We start from the raw sequence: 17,141 nt of genomic DNA, 5'->3' as shown, positions 1-17,141 counted from the left end.
GCTAAGATACAACTATTTTTGTTTCGCCTTTAGATTAAAAACGCGAAAATAGTGGTATAATAGTAATAAATCTTCAATCTTCCTCGGCCTGAGATTACGAAATTGGAACGGAACCCTAGTAGGGCTAGTAACACTAACGTGCAGTTTTTTTTCTAAAAATGGAATTGCATTTTAAGACTAAGTCTACTGCAAATAATGACACACATTTCAAAAATAAATAAAAAAACAAAAAAACTCGTTTAAAAAAAATTGCACATCAGACATGTCAATAATTTTGTCTCTATTTTATGTAACATATTTCAACAAAAATGCTTTTTTTATTTATAACAAGAATTTAATATTTTTTATAACAAAGAGAAAGTATAATACTGTTTGTTATTATACAACTTTTGACATCCAGTATAAACCTGTTGACCTTTCGAAACATAAAATAAAATCACTATATAAGTACCTTTTGTTGAGAGTTATGTATCAGTCGTCATTTGATAACAATTCCAATATGTTCTCAAAAGTGAGTGATATTTAAAACAAAAATAATATTAATTTAGTTGCAGTTATTCAAGATTTTAATTAGCACTTTGTTTATTATAGAAGTGGAATTAATGATTTCTTTGTTTATAGATTATTGGTTTGAGTGCTGTGCTGGCGGTGGCTGCGGCAGGTTTACTACCAGAGCCACACTACTCTTCAGCTGCTGCAGTGTCATCCCAGAGCATTGTGCGTCATGATCAACCCCATGCCGTTGTTGCTGGTCCAGTTGCATACCATGCAGCACCAGTTGCCTACCAGGCAGCACCAGTTGCCTACCAGGCAGCTCCAGCTCATTACTCTTCAGCAGCAGCAGTCTCATCTCAATCTATCCAACGTCATGACCAGCCTCACGCTGCCCTTGCGGTTGCTCCCGTTGCCCACTACTCCGCTGCTCCTATAGCCCATTATGCTGCAGCACCTGTTGCACACTACGCTGCTCCCTCCCATTACTCCTCCGCCGCAGCTGTATCTTCTCAGTCAATTCAACGTCATGATCAACAACATGCCGCTATTGCTGTAGCTCCTGTGGCTCATTACAATGCCGCACCTGTAGCTCACTATGCCGCTCCCGTAGCACATTACGCTGCCCCCGCCCACGGTGTTGTTGCCAGCCACCAAGAGGAATATTCCCACCCTAAATACGATTTCTCTTACTCTGTAGCCGACGGTCACTCCGGCGACAATAAGTCCCAGCACGAGAGCCGCGACGGTGACGCAGTACATGGCGAGTACTCTCTGGTTGAAGCTGATGGCTCTATCCGTCATGTTCAGTACAGCGCTGATGCACACAACGGTTTCAACGCCGTGGTCAGCAATTCTGCACCATCAGGACACGTTGCCCCAGCCCCAGCACATATCCTAGCACATCATTAATTAATTTATGTAAAATTAATTGTAAATAATGTCTACTTAAATTAAGATACGAAATAAAAATATACATTTCATATAATAATTTGTTGTTTTAAATGTTCAAAATACTATAATATTATTTTCATACATATATACATACATATTTTTTTTCATTTAAATTATTACTTACAATTTTCCCTTGTTCTGGTTAAATATTATTAGATAAACTACATATTTCTTTCCAGTCCAGGTTGAGCTAGTAAAATCCTCTATAAAAATAAAGTCAATTCTTAGCCAGATCCTATAGAAAATGCATTGTACTTCTATTTTTTTCTTACTGAACCTGAACCTTACTGAACTGAACACATTTAACATATTAAACTTTTTAAAAAGTTTGTACAATTCTTATTAGTGAAATATAAAATAAAACTGATCACATGCGAGTCGGGTCCGTACCAATTACAGTAAAAGTTGGCAAACTTAAATTTGCGACCGTAGGCATTCAATTTGTATGAAATGAACTATAATTATAATGTCTAAAATATTTGACATTAATTTCAGCTTGATACTCCCATGAGATCTCGAGATAAATGGTCTGATAAACGAACAGACGGACAACAAAGTGATCCTATAATGGTTCCGTATTTCGTTTTGCGCTATGGAATACTAAAAACACATATTTTGTGTCAATTTAAATAAAAAAAACTTTGAAGAAACTGGGAGCCTAGAGTTTATACTCTGTTCCCACTAAGACTCGTCTACTCTTCACTTTTCGCCAAATACGTAATGCTTCCCGCTTAAAGTAATAATAATAAAACTACATAATTATAGCCTACATATATGTTATTCTGATTTATGTAACCCCGTAAAATTTAATTTAGTTGCGTTGGTAGGTAATTTAGATAGTTTTTCTCAAAATAATTAATAGTTAGAACGATTCAAACGTTTTGGAAACCTTTCAAGTGTTCTGGTCAATTAAGCGAAGAAAAAATGAGAGTGAAATATTCGTATTACAATATAAAAAAAACTTAAATTGTGTCCACTTTCAACATATCAGATATTAAAAATCAAGTTTTACATTCTGACCTTGACCTCGCTTTACACAGAAATTATAAGGGCCCTTATAATAAAACATATTTATATTTTTATACACACTGTGATGACCGACTTTTTTGCGGTCCGATTTGCTTGAAATTATGAAAATATTACATACGGCTCGGATCAGATTACTATAAAATATTTTTATACTATTAGGATAAAGAATATGTACAAGTTGTAAAATTTATATACTATGGAACTAAATTAAATAAATCTATCAACAAATATAATTTTAGTTTAAATCTTAAATAATATCAACAGTAAAAATTATTTTATTTTTCGTACTGCTTGTATAAATGGCAAAGTTATATATGCAGCTCCTGATAATGGGCTGTATATGAAAAAATGCTGACTAGATCTCGTTTAATCCTATAAATAAACCTTTTCGTAGCAAGTGTTCATAACGATCTATAGCATAATATATTGTTTTTTTAGATTTTTCATCTTCATATTTTGAAACTTAAAGTAGGCGCTAGTATTTATTAAATAATAGTTAAATTTAGTCCATACTTTAATTTACAACTTTAAAAAAAAAAAAAATTGAATATGGAAAAAAAATCATACAATTTTTTTGTCAATTACATGTTTAGGGAGCTTTTTCTTCTCATTCTTATTTAATTTTTGTATAAAAATCATGTCAGGTTTCAATTATGTGATGCCAGTAGTTTCAAAATAAAGAGGCTGTAGTAGGAAACCTAAAAAAAGTACAAAAGCACTTCTCAAATAATTTCGAATACTTGAAATCGTTAAAGAGATTGTATTACTTTTTAATTGTATGCCAATATTTTATAATAATAAAATATAATTAGCCCTTAGTTTTAAGGAGAAAGATTTTTTTATATTCCTGTTTGAATGTAAAAGTGAACTTTTTGACATACAAAGTCAAAAAGCCCACTTTTACATTCTTGACCTTGTCTGACTTAAAACAAGAGCAACTATATAAGCGGCGCTTAATTTATCTTATGCATCAGTTACCAACGATCAATTTACATAACAACATGTTCTCTAAAGTAAGTTTAAATTAATATTATTGGATATAAATATGGTACAGAGTTAGGTCAATGGTGCATTCTGTGAATGCACTTGTCGATTGTGGGTTCATATTTGTTACGAAGGAATATAAATATTTTTGAAAAATGCCCTGTGTCTCCTTAAGGCGCAAAGTAGTCAGCATTTTGGTGTACAATTATTATTTTTTTGCTTATCGGCCAAAGTACCCAAAGATAAAAGTGTAAGAATAAAAAAACTGCTATATAAATAATTAACTTACTATTTTTACAGATTTTTGGAGTAAGCGCCTTGTTGGCAGTGGCTGCCGCAGGTCTTCTGCCAGAGCCTCACTATTCCTCAGCTGCTGCTGTTTCCTCTCAGAGCATAGTGCGACATGATCAACCTCACGGCCTTGTCGCCTCTCCAGTAGCTTACCACGCTGCACCTGTAGCGTACCAAGCAGCTCCCGCTCACTATTCATCTGCCGCAGCTGTATCATCTCAATCAATTCAACGCCATGACCAACCTCATGCAGCTCTCTCTGTAGCTCCTGTGGCTCACTATGCTGCCGGTCCCGTTGCTCACTACGCTGCTGCTCCCGTTGCTCACTACGCTGCTGCTCCCGTTGCTCACTACGCTGCCGCTCCCGTGGCTCACTACGCTGCCGCTCCCGTGGCTCACTACGCCGCTCCAGTAGCACATTACTCCGCTCCCGCACACAGCGTTGTGGCCAGCCATGAAGATGTACACTCTCACCCCAAATACGACTTCTCTTACTCTGTAGCCGATGGTCACTCTGGTGACAACAAGTCACAGCACGAAAGCCGCGATGGCGATGTAGTACATGGCGAGTACTCTCTGCTTGAAGCTGACGGTTCCGTTCGTACTGTCCAATACAGCGCTGATGCTCACAGTGGATTCAACGCTGTGGTCAGCAACTCAGCACCTTCAGTACACGCCGCCCCTGCCCCAGCCCACATCCTGGCTCATCATTGATTTAGCACAATTTTAGCATTTAATTATTATTTATTATGATTACGAAAATTGTGATTAAAATAATATTTTAAAAATTAATTAAATCTTTTTTTTTTCTTTTCTTTTGAAGATATAATTATTTTACATTTATATATTTACAGTAAATACATATCACATTATTATTATGGTTTAAGTCTTACATAAGAATAGAGACATGAGATTATTTTTGGAACTTATTAAGTTTCAATGTTTTGTTCTAAAAACATTGAAAACGTTAAACTACGTACATGTAATAGAATCATACAGGCCCTGTATTATCCTGAGGGGTGTAATATATATAAAATATCTCGTGAAGGTTTTTTAAACACATAAGCCTCTATACTATTTTTATTTGTATTTTTACTTATAGATCAATAATTGTTATTATAGATAATATAAAAATAAATTATAAGCAAAAAATCATTTTTAGAAAAAGCTTTTATTTAAATGCTCTAAAAAGGAGAAAATAAAATTTGTCTTTTAAATTTTAACTATCAACTCATAACCTCATTGTACACAATTTATATGATCATAAAAGGTTGTCGCGCAATTTACTTGTGTAACTAAACTAGTGCTAATTTAATTATGTAAAATCTGCTAAGTTTCAATTTTTAAAGTTTCAATTTAATTAAATATGGATTAACGCGACAAGCTTTTATGATCATATAAATTGTGTACAATGAGGTTATGAGTTGATAGTTAAAATTTAAAAGACAAATTTTATTTTCTCCTTTTTAGAGCATTTAAATAAAAGCTTTTTCTAAAAATGATTTTTTGCTTATAATTTATTTTTTACTTTTTAGTTACCACTGACTAGGTTTCTCACACTAGAGACATGTACCATGATTCCTCTTCTATGGTTAGGAATGCTGTTGGCGACACTAGACCCTACCCGATTACAGTGGGGGTTCGCCAGGGCTCGACTCTTAGTCCGTTCTTATTCAATGTAGTGCAGCCTCCATGGCTGATGATGTATACCGACGACATAGCACTCATTGAGGAGAACCGACTGACGCTGGAGCGTAAAGTGAACCTCTGGAAGGGTACGCTTGAGACCGGCGGTCTTAAACTAAATGTGTCGAAGACCGAGTACATGGCCTGCGGGAGCCCGGACTCGAGCACGATCCTTATAGGTCCTGAGCCAGCCGTTAAGTCAGAAAAGTTCGGGTACCTTGGATCCGTTATGCACGAGTCCGGAGGCATCGATCACGATGTCCATGGCCGGATAAGTGCTGCCTGGGCCAAATGGCGGGAGGTCACTGGTGTGGTCTGTGACTGAAGAAAACCGCCAAGCTCAAGGGACTGATATACAAGAGCATCATACGACCGGTTCTTTTATACGGCAGCGAATGTTGGCCAGCACTATCTCGGCACACTCAGGAGCTTCACGTCACGGAAATGAAGATGCTGAGGTGGATGTGCGGCTTAACGCGGTCTGACCGCATACGCAACACATTCGTTCGAGGTAGTCTTGGGGTCCGTGACGAAGCGGATAAGCTCCAAGAGCGCCACCTGAGATGGTTTGGCCACGTTACGCGCCGGTCTAAGAACTAAGTCGGATGCAAGTGCCTTGCTATATCAGTTCCTGGAGTGAGACCTCCTGGACGCCCAAGGAAGCGCTGGTTGGATGTCGTGATGCCGGATATGAGAGCCAATGGTCTAACCACCGAAGACGCTAAAGACCGCGCAAAGTGGAGTAGGTTGAGTAGGAAGGCAGACCCTGGCAATAGCCGGGAAGAAGAAGGTTTCTCACACTAGATGTCATATTATTTTTCTAATTATTCTCGGCAAGCCCTTTCATTTGATACTCGTATTGCAGATGTGCATAAATAATAACTATTCCGCCATCTTAGATGTTCCGCCATATTGGATTAAGAAAAACGTCACATTTTTCGAGTTACTCTCAACGAGCCCTTTCAATAGATATTCATATTGTAGAAGTAGACTAAAATTACCTATTCGGCTATCTTGGATGGTCCGCCATATTGGATTTAGAATGACGTTAGATTATTTTTCGAGTTGCTCTCAATGAGCCCTTTCATTTGATATCCATATTGCAGAATTGCGAAAATAATAACTATTCGTTCATCTTGGATGGTCCCCTATATTGGATTTAGAATGACATGACGTCACATTATTTCCCAAGTTGCTCTCAAGAAGCTCTTTTATTTGATACCCATATTATAGAAGTGCATTAAATATAACTATTCCGCCATCTTGGATGGTCCGCCTTATTAGATTTAGAATGACGTCACATCATTTTTCAAGTTGCTCTTAAGAAGCCCTTTCATTTGATACCCGTAATGTACAAGTGCATCAAAAATAACTATTCTGTTACTTTGGATGGTTCGCCATATTGGATTCAGAATGACGTTACACTATTTTTCCAGTTACTCTCAACAAGCCCTTTCATTTGATACCCATATTATAGAAGTTCATGAAATATAACTATTCCGCCATCCTGGATGGTCCACCATATTGTATTTAGAATGAAGTCACAAACCTTATCGTGCATTGTCATCCACACCAATCGTGTATACAAAATTTCAGCTCAATCGTACGAACATACCTTTCATTATATGAAAGCACAAAAAACTTGAATCGTGTCAATTCTATTGGATTTCAAGTGATGTCACATTATTTTTCTAATAGTTCTCGGCAAGATCTTTCATTTGATACCCATATTGCAGAAGTGCATAAATAATAACTATTCCGCCATCTTAGATGTTCCGCCATATTGGATTTAGTATAATGTCACATTATTTTTAGAGTTACGGTCAACGACCCATTTCATTTAATATCTATATTGTAGAAGTAGACCAAATAGATACTCGGCTATCTTCAATATCCTCCTTATGGGATTTAGAGTGACATCACATTATTTTTCGAGTTGCTCTCAACGAGTCCTTTCATTTGATACCCATATTGTAGAAGTACATTAAAAATAACAATTCCGCCATCTTGCATGGTCCGCCATATTACATTTAGAATGACGTCACATATTTTATCGTGCATTGTCATCCAAAGTAAACGTGTTTACAAAATTTCAGCTCAATCGGTTGACGATATCTACTTCAAAATTGAGCTCTAAGATTTCACCCGAACCCACATACATACATTGCAAGTTAAATAAAAGCTTTTAAAAAATAATCATAATATAAAACAAACATAACATTTAATTATAATAAGTATTAGAAATTAAAGAAGTAATTTTTATTTTTAGATATTTAAATGTCTTAGCGAAATTTTATTCTAATGAGCAAAATAATGGCTCAAAGAAATTAGTACTATGAGTATTAAGTCAATATGTAAGAGTAAGTGAATAATGATTTTTTTATTGTGAAAAATAGTATAAAAGTCAATTATCAAAACAGACCTAATAGTCAAGTATAATTCGCGGGGCACTTGTGATTTCTGATAGATATAATTGATATAGTTATTTATGTTATGAAGACCCAAAAAAGTTAAATCTTTTAGTAATAATTACACCAAGTTAATTGAGACAACTAATATATAAGACGACAGACTTCTTTGTAGTAAAGTAATACTTATTTACTAGGAGTAAACGCTTCATTTATTTATCATTATGTAATGCTATTATAAAATATCAGGCGCTTTAAAATGACATATCAATTTTCGTTTACGTCAGGTTCAAATGTAACGTTACTGTATTTTTTGTATCGTATTTTTTAGTCTTTTTCAGTCATATTTTTAGACGTTGCATTTGGAAAGTTTGTGAAAGACACTCATTTCCCAATTATCCGTACAATTTTCAAGATATATTGTGTTGAGTGGCGAAACTCAACTCCGCACTGTATATACCCAAGTGGAAAAATGAAGATAACCATTGTTACGAAAATGAAAATAACTATTATAACGGTTCTGTACATTCGAAATCGTTGCATTAATGGATTGATGGAAACACATAAAATTTAATAATCTACCAAGAATGTGAAGGTTGATTCGTCTAAGATATTTTTACTCGAAATATTTTAATTTACAAACTTCTTTAGTATGAAATTATAATTAAATTGTTTATTTCTTTATTACGTAAGCAGAACTGAGTGTTGGCAGCCGTACTAGTTTGAACTGTGTCATAACTGCCAGCATACTCGCCCTTAAAAGTTAAAACTATTTTGGTATGTTATATTTAAATATCTTATTCTATATATAGACCTACTAATCTTTTCCATATTGTAATAATGATAGATAAATATAAACAAATAATATTTTTTCGTATTATATCAGCGATATAATGCTGAGAGTTACTGAGATGACAAAAGGGCAATATGCTGTTTTAAATCATTAAGATACATTACATGCCTGCATAAAATACTTAAATTTTATTATATTGTTGTTAAAACAATGTAAGTAATTAAAATTTATCTGTATATTAGATTTAGCACATCCATGTAAACTTTATAAATATAAAACAGCAATTAAAACTCGCAAAAATATAAAATTTTGTCTAAAACAGTTTTGATTTAACAGTTTGAGTTAAACAATATTGATTTATTTAATATAAACCTTTATTTTAATTCTCATAATCATATTACATTATATTTATATATATTCTATCTTTATGTTTCATCTAATGATGCTTATGGTATTCCGGTGCGATGTGGTACGTTCCGTATTTGACATCCGCGTGGAATCTATAAAATAAATATATAATATTTAAAAATAAACCTTGAAATTTGTTATAAAGACTCTTATTACAAGTATTCCTCATTCCTCCTCATTCATGATGTGTCTGTATTAAATAATAATAAAGAAGTAAAGAAAATTTTGAAACAGAGAATAAAATAATAATTCTCCAAAGAACTTTTTACAATTAAATCTTTAGTTTTTACCCTGTATGATGGTCTCCATGATAGTGTACGGTCCTATCTGAACCGTCGGGCTGGACGAGCGAGTAAACTCCTTTTACCACATCACCGTCGCGGCTTTCATGTTGAAACTTCTTATCGCCGGTATGAGGATCTTCCACTTTGTATTCAAATTCATATTTAGGATGTGCCTATATGTATAATAGGGGGAGAAACATATTGTTTTTTAAAAAGTCAATGAAATATTATAGATAAGCCTAGTAACTACGAAGATTCAGTAAGATATAAATGATACTCTAAAAAAATATATAAATAACTGTCTTCATACATTTATGTATAAATTGTAATTTGAAATGGAAGTTGTTGATAAGAAATTATTTAATCTCTTACATGATAATCCACATGACCGTGGCCGTGACCGTGACCTCCATGGTCTCCGTGTCCACCATGGATATGCACGATTTCAGGGGGTCCATCATGACGAGAAATGTGTTGTGAAGAATGTGCGAATGCGTGCTCGTGGCCTACTTCATGGCCTACGACAATAGCTAGAAGAACAGTGAAACACAGCACCTAAAATATAAAAAAAATATTAGGAATTTCATATATTAGCATTGAGAAAATGGTGGCAAAATTTTGATAGTGTAAATCCACTATGGGTTCGATATCTTAAAATAAAAAATATTCCGGAAAATTATTTAAAAATAAAAAATATAGTTTTTTATTAGTAATTTTTAAAAGTAATAAAAAGTTAAATATGTAAATTTAAAAAAATGTCACAAATATTACCTTAGAATACATTTTAACGCAGTGAAGTGCTGAGTCCTAAATAGAACTTGCCAATAATAGTAACGTTTAAGGAAAACACACGGCTTTTATATAAAAGTTATTTAACCGTAACAGATCTAAATATTCATGTTTTTTGGAACTCCTTTTACATGGTTTGTAAAAACTGACAGTAACCTTGTGAAAAATGTTTGTCATACATAAGTTAGAAAGGTTTGTTGTACATTATATTGAGATATTTGATTCGTGGAATTAATTTTATGTAATTAAATTTATTATATTATTATTAGTTAAGAATAATAACATCTTACGTATAAATTTTCTTTATTTATATATTTTATTTTCATATATTTTCCAATTGATTTGGATTATGAATACACTGCGACAGAAATTTCGTAAAAAAATTATATTATTATAGTTCAAGGAAATCAGTTGTAAAGAAAAGAAAAAATGCTTTTAAAATGTTTCCATTTATAATTTTACCCAATATGAAAATATCTTCTTTATTATAAAATATAATAAGAATCTACCGTTACAAGAATCACAGATAGTTTTTGTTACTTATAAAATAAATTTATTATATTAAATCAGTAGTGATGTTTAGGAGCCACATGATGAGTGTCGAATTTAACATCCGCGTGGAATCTGTAACAATTATATCATATAAATTTAAATATTAAGTTTTGTAAATATTATATATTGAAGTTCTAACCGAAATTGTGATTTTATGTCAACTTACCCGGTATGATGATCACCATGATAGTGTACAGATCTCTCAGAGCCATCAGGCTGATGGAGAGCGTAGTAACCCTTCACTACGTCACCGTCGCGACTCTCGTGCTGGGACTTGATGTCGCCAGTGTGGTGGTCTTCTACTTTGTAGTCAAACTCGTACTTAGGATGAGCCTGAAAATGTATAAAAATTACCAAATAATTTTTAAATCTCTGCTAAAATATACCAATTATAACTTAATGTTATGTATAGCTTACATGGTAGTCAACGTGACCATGGCCGTGGTCATATCCATGACCGCCATGAACGTGGACAACTTCAGGATGTCCGTCGTGACGGGAGATGTGTTGAGAGGAGTAAGCATGTCCATGACTGTACTGGGCGGCCGCGACGGCGACCAGGGCAGCGAAACACAATACCTATTGATTAAAATAAATGATAGCAAATCAAATATATTTGAATATTTCCATTCATATTATAAAACAGCAAGCTTAGTTTTTGATTTAAAAATAATTAAATACCTTGAAGAACATTTTTAAAAGCAGTTATTATTTTTAATGTCCGAACTAAACTGATATAGGAATGGCAGTACACACGCTTTTTATATATACCGCAAGGGTAACTAGACGAGGTCCATTAATTTTATTCTATTTTATATTTGGCAATATTCACGACATCGCGTGTGTTTATGTATTTAAAATTTGTATGAGCATAACATAATAAAGGCTTTTTATTGTCATCGTCTATCTGTCTGTCTGTCAAGAGCCTTTATCTCAGGAACGCTTGGAGATAGTTCAAACCATATACTTAGATCTAAGGTTCCTTGATTTATTGAAAAAAAAAAACATATTTCTACCCTTGGAACCCTCGGTGGGCGAGACTAACTGCCGCTTGTCCGATTTTTTCAGTTTTACGGTTTTGACCGTGTTACCAAGAAAGGCAGAAAAAGCTTAGTGTCCGACTCTCCTATCTCACCTTTCTGTACGAAATACAAGCATATTGCATGCTAGCACTCACTTTTTACTTATATAAGTATAATGCACGAATTCCAAATAATTACAAATAACTTTACAATACGCAATTTAAGTTACATTTACATTAATAATTTAATATTTTTACGGTAATAATGGCTTTGTTCAGATTTCATAATTCAAAAGTAAAATATTTTATTTTTATTATTCTATATCTAAAAAATATATATTTTATAATAAACATATTTATATTAAATATATTTTTTTAAATACAATAATTACTTTCAATCTATCATCAACTTTAAGGGTTCAATATAAATACGTAAAGCTTCATTAAAATTGGAGCTTTGGTTATGGTTTTTTGCGGCACAAACGTGACAAGTTTTGAGTTCGACTTCTCGTCGAGCATATAAAATGTTCAATATTTTCAATTTCTTGCTTGGTTCCCTCTACCTGCCCGTCTATTTGCGCGAAACTAAAAAAAGGAAAAGCCATAATAAACAAATGATTTGACTCTTGTGGCTTTATAAAATACAAAATATTTCTACTTATTTGGCATTTTAATTTTACACTAACTCAATTTTTTTATTTTCAAATGGTGTAAACATTAAGAACTTTCTCCATGTAGGATTTTTTTTCCGCGTAGGGCTCCCTCGCCGCCGATCATGTCCTATCATTCATGGTTGAATGTATCAATCTGTGAATGAAGCATAGTAAAAGTATTATATATGGTATGCGGGCAAAGCCGCGGGTAGGCCGCTAGTTATAAGAACGGTATTATTAATTTTTCCAAAAAGTCGAAAATATTAATTTTGTGAGTAAATCTACAATAAAATGGTTTTAAAAATATATTTGAAGATATTTTTATATATTATCGTCTATTTATGAACAGTAAACACTGACCATATCGTCAATATTACCTAATAAATGGACCTCGGCTAGAGTTATCGTTGCGGTAAATATAAAAGGCGCTAAAACTATCAGTTCTATATCAGTTCAATTTGGGAAATCATAACAATAACTACTTTTAAAAATGTTTTTTAAGGTGCTTTAAAATTAATATCATGTTACATACGAGTAGACTTTTACGATTATTCGAAATAATTATAATTTAATTTCAAAATATGACAATATTATATTTTATCACTTTAGGTGTTATGTTTCGCTGCCTTCGTCGCCCTCGCGGCTGCCCAGTACGGTCATAGACATGGACATGCTTACTCCTCTCAACACATCTCCCGTCACGACGGACATCCTGAAGTTGTCCACGTGCATGGTGGTCACGGATACGACCACGGCCACGGTCACGTTGACTACCATGTAAGCTATACATAACATCATGTTATTATTTTAGCGGAGATTTAAAATTTATTTGGTATTTTTTATACATTTTCAGGCTCATCCTAAGTACGAATTCGACTACAAAGTAGAGGACCACCACACTGGCGACATCAAGTCCCAGCACGAGAGTCGCGACGGTGACGTAGTGAAGGGATACTACGCTCTCCACCAGCCTGATGGCTCTGAGAGATCTGTACACTATTATGGTGACCATCATACCGGGTACGTTTAAACTATATCAAATTTCTGGCATATTTATTAAATTCGGTAGTAATATTGGTTACTTTTAGATGTAGAACATATTTAATAATATAAGTATATGTTTAATTGTTACAGATTCCACGCGGATGTGAAATTCGACACTCATCATGTTGCCCCTAAGCATCACTACTGATTAAATATTATTATTTTTAATCAACAAATGTTATCTGTGATCTTTGTAATGATTGTTTGTTCTTTATTATTTTTAATTAAGAAGATGATTTTCTTTTTAAACAATAAATAAATAGTAAATATATTTTATTAGTTTAAATTAACCCTCTCCTATAAAGTATTGCTTTTATCGAATCTAATTGAATAAATTTATTTTATATTCGATTAAATAACCAATTTATGTCTATGTTAATGGAAACATGCACGAAAGTAGGACCATCATGCAAACGCAACAGCATATACCCCATATGCCAAGTAGTGACAATTGCTTGGTAAAATCAAATCAGCTTCACGCGGTAACCCGCACACAGCAGCACTTTCTGCAGAAGTCTGGAGGCATTGCGTGTTGAGTGGCAGAACTCAACGTCGCGCGTTTTCTCGACACCAGCGAAGAAATCGAAATATAAACGTAAACAAATATTTCACTTCCTCGAGTGGGAATCGAACCCGCAACCGTCGCGTTACAGTCACACCTTTGTGCTCCTGCGCCACGACGGCCTTTTAACACGACGGTATGTTCTATAAAATAAAAAAAATATAAATTATATAATTATTATAAAAACTGATTTTGAGAGAGTAAAATTACAAAATAAGTTTCTAGCCCCAAGTTATGCTGAAAGGAAATAACCATCAAACATAGGTGAACTTAACACCCTATCTAATAGGGGGCCTTAAATGAAAACTAATGATTTTGTCACAGTTTATTGTAGTAATAAAAATTTAAAATTACTGAGTGATACACCATCATTGTCTAATATTTCATAATGGTTGTTTACTAATAAAATACCAGCTAATTCTCTTTCTTCTTTCGATATATTGTAGCTTGTGCGTCTCATTTTTTACGACCTGTTTAGGTGACCTTAACACCCTATCTAAAAAAGGGGTCTTAAATGGAAACTGTAGATTTTGTCACAGTTTATTTTAGTAATAAAAAATTAAAATTACTGAGTGATACACCAACATTATGTAGTAGTTCATAATCGTTTTTTATTAATAAAGTACCAGCAAATTATCTTTCTACTTTCGATATATTGTAGCTTGTGCGTCTCATTATCTCTCATTTTCTCCATTCTAAGACCTGTTCTCTGCAAATTTCGTCGTCAGGTTTTGGATACCTTAGCGATCCATAGCGACCCTATATTTTTTATCTTCACGTTAGGTCTCGTACAAAGCAGAGTACGTAGAGGGAACCTAACGTTGAGGCACTCCGTTTCCTACCGAATTTTTCGAGGCATTATGTGTTGAGTGATGAAACTGAATGCCCGGAGCCCTGCGCTACGATAACCTTAAACTAAATAAGAATATGTATAAGAATTTCGACGTAGCTTGATGAGAGGCTTAGTGGTCAGAGTATAGCGCAGTATAACTAATATATTTAAAATATAATATATTTGTAAATTATATTTTCTATTTTTCTGACAAGTAGTTAAATTCATTATAAGGGAAAACTTAATTGAATATTATACTTGCAAACATGTAATGATAGTTTGGTTTCGAGTAGGTAAAGTGAGGATAAATAAACATATAAAAGATATTTAGAAGATGGTAAGACAGGATAGTTTTATATTGGAGTAAAAAATATAACTAAAATATAATATGTATCTATTTATTGATATTAAATAACAAAAATGTCGAAATAATCGATTAAAAAATCACAGATAGCTTTAGTCAATTAAAAATTATATTTATCTAGTAGTGATGTTTAGGGGCCACGTGATGAGTGTTGAATTTAACATCCGCGTGGAAGCTGTAACAAATACAATATAGATATTATTAAATGTGCTTTTCTTTATAAGCTTAACAGTAAACATAATATTGTGAAGTAAATTTGATTAGAAAGATGATTAAATGTGGACCTACCCGGTGTGATGATCACCATGATAGTGTACAGATCTCTCAGAGCCATCAGGCTGGTGGAGAGCGTAGTATCCCTTCACTACGTCACCGTCGCGACTCTCGTGCTGGGACTTGATGTCGCCAGTGTGGTGGTCCTCTACTTTGTAGTCGAACTCATACTTAGGATGGGCCTACAAGAAGTTAAGTTAATTTAATTATATTTTAATACATAATAAATGGTATATATTATAATACGATTTATAACTTACATGGTAGTCAACGTGACCATGGCCGTGGTCGTATCCGTGACCACCATGTACGTGGACAACTTCGGGATGTCCGTCGTGACGTGAGATGTGTTGAGAGGAGTAAGCATGTCCATATCCATGTCCATACTGGGCAGCCGCGAGGGCGACGAGGGCAGCGAAACACAACACCTATAACAAAACATGTTTGTGTGTCAAAAGTATTTCTTAATAAAATTTAAATACCTTTATCTTTTATCAAATATTTAATATTTTTAATATTTATATAATACCTTGAAGAACATTTTTAAAAGCAGTTAATATTTCGAATTTCCAAATGAAACTGATATAGAAGTGTTAGTACACACGCTTTTTATATTCACCGCAAGGGTAACTAGCCGAGGTCCAATGATTTCACTCTATTTTGTATTTGGTAATATTGACGACATCGAATGTGCCTATAAACTTATGATTTATACGAGTTTATTGTTATATTAAAATAATGAAAAGAAATACTATTTTGATCACTATGAAAATTAATATAGAAAGTTATAGAGTCCACATAAGCGGAGAAAAGGTGAACTGAAGTCTAATGACTTATTTTTATTATAATCATAATTGTATTGTTTTATTAGTTTTTTCAGTCTCTAAACCTTATAGGATAAGGGAATTATGGGGGAACAACACTTAACAGTAAAATTTATTTCCTCGGTATCTATTAATCTTTACGAAATTTAATCGTGGTTATCTTTAAGTTTATTATTATACTTTTTTTCTGAATTTTCGGTAAGTATATTATAAATTGTAAAAAATCAAGTTTCTATACTGAAAGCGACTGCGCTCCTTTTACCGGAGCAGGATATAGGATAAAATGTTTCAAACACATGCCTAAAAAATTTATCAAGATTCCTGAACAGTTTAGACGTAGGATTATTATTTTTATTTCATGATTTTAACTGAACTGTATTACATGTGTCGCAGTTTCGAATAAATACCAATAACGTAAACACCTACTACTGCAAAAATACTACTAAACGTTGCAGATCTGCCAGTTTTTCTACCATTCTCAAAAAACATACCACAACGAAAAAAGGATATCTCTCGTTCTATTTTACGCACTTACCTATTTTCTGTAATAAACCTAAACGTTCAGTTTCACCGTGAATGAGGTTTGTGCGATGTTGTCGCTTTGATAGGTTGGTGTCTGTATGCGTCTATTATTTATTCTTAACAAATGGTGTTTTTTTTAACAATGGTAATTTTATTATTTTTTAATTATATTAAATTGAATTGAAAAGGTGACAATAAAAACACTTTGTATATCACCCCGTGAATTGTAATCTTCCTAAGTTATATATATTATGTAAACATTAGTTACCTACCTAATATGTATTATAAGTTATAAAAAAACGAAATAGTAGAACATATCTCAAAATAATAAAAATCATAAATTAATCAAACAATTATAGAAAGTTTCAAATTTAGT

At 33.4% G+C, this 17,141-nt stretch overlaps 6 protein-coding genes across 6 annotated transcripts; 3 read left to right on the top strand and 3 right to left on the bottom strand.

Moving 5' to 3' along the window:
- The first annotated feature begins 466 nt into the window (after nucleotides 1–466).
- LOC146532530 (uncharacterized) lies at nucleotides 467–1,424 on the top strand. Its single transcript, XM_085195532.1, has 2 exons — nucleotides 467–511; nucleotides 622–1,424. Exons 1-2 carry the CDS (start codon nucleotides 467–469, stop codon nucleotides 1,402–1,404), a joined length of 828 nt encoding a protein of 275 aa, XP_085051658.1. The 3' UTR covers nucleotides 1,405–1,424.
- Nucleotides 1,425–3,413: 1,989 nt separating this feature from the next.
- On the top strand, nucleotides 3,414–4,542 carry LOC146532529 (uncharacterized). The gene is made up of 2 exons (XM_085195534.1): nucleotides 3,414–3,488; nucleotides 3,760–4,542. The coding sequence occupies exons 1-2, from the start codon at nucleotides 3,441–3,443 to the stop codon at nucleotides 4,462–4,464; spliced, it is 753 nt and encodes a 250-aa protein (XP_085051660.1). The 5' UTR covers nucleotides 3,414–3,440; the 3' UTR covers nucleotides 4,465–4,542.
- A 4,789-nt stretch (nucleotides 4,543–9,331) lies between these two features.
- On the bottom strand, nucleotides 9,332–10,112 carry LOC146532528 (uncharacterized). Its single transcript, XM_085195571.1, has 3 exons — nucleotides 10,101–10,112; nucleotides 9,702–9,884; nucleotides 9,332–9,502 (listed from the first exon to the last, which is right to left on the bottom strand). Exons 1-3 carry the CDS (start codon nucleotides 10,110–10,112, stop codon nucleotides 9,332–9,334), a joined length of 366 nt encoding a protein of 121 aa, XP_085051697.1.
- Nucleotides 10,113–10,684: 572 nt separating this feature from the next.
- Nucleotides 10,685–11,363, bottom strand: LOC146532527 (adult-specific cuticular protein ACP-20-like). Its single transcript, XM_085195570.1, has 4 exons — nucleotides 11,352–11,363; nucleotides 11,088–11,249; nucleotides 10,837–11,003; nucleotides 10,685–10,742 (listed from the first exon to the last, which is right to left on the bottom strand). Exons 1-4 carry the CDS (start codon nucleotides 11,361–11,363, stop codon nucleotides 10,685–10,687), a joined length of 399 nt encoding a protein of 132 aa, XP_085051696.1.
- A 593-nt stretch (nucleotides 11,364–11,956) lies between these two features.
- LOC146532526 (adult-specific cuticular protein ACP-20-like) lies at nucleotides 11,957–13,659 on the top strand. The gene is made up of 4 exons (XM_085196238.1): nucleotides 11,957–11,986; nucleotides 12,954–13,121; nucleotides 13,198–13,364; nucleotides 13,479–13,659. Exons 1-4 carry the CDS (start codon nucleotides 11,957–11,959, stop codon nucleotides 13,534–13,536), a joined length of 423 nt encoding a protein of 140 aa, XP_085052364.1. The 3' UTR covers nucleotides 13,537–13,659.
- Nucleotides 13,660–15,189: 1,530 nt separating this feature from the next.
- LOC146532525 (adult-specific cuticular protein ACP-20-like) lies at nucleotides 15,190–15,990 on the bottom strand. Its single transcript, XM_085195564.1, has 4 exons — nucleotides 15,949–15,990; nucleotides 15,680–15,847; nucleotides 15,435–15,601; nucleotides 15,190–15,321 (listed from the first exon to the last, which is right to left on the bottom strand). The coding sequence occupies exons 1-4, from the start codon at nucleotides 15,958–15,960 to the stop codon at nucleotides 15,264–15,266; spliced, it is 405 nt and encodes a 134-aa protein (XP_085051690.1). The 5' UTR covers nucleotides 15,961–15,990; the 3' UTR covers nucleotides 15,190–15,263.
- Between the last annotated feature and the right edge of the window lie 1,151 nt (nucleotides 15,991–17,141).

Source organism: Heliconius melpomene, chromosome 13 (genome assembly GCF_056956725.1).
Source record: "Heliconius melpomene rosina isolate 202511_hmr_F chromosome 13, ASM5695672v1, whole genome shotgun sequence".
In the NCBI taxonomy this organism is placed as follows: domain Eukaryota; kingdom Metazoa; phylum Arthropoda; class Insecta; order Lepidoptera; family Nymphalidae; genus Heliconius; species Heliconius melpomene.
This window is presented reverse-complemented; position numbering and strand designations above follow the sequence as displayed.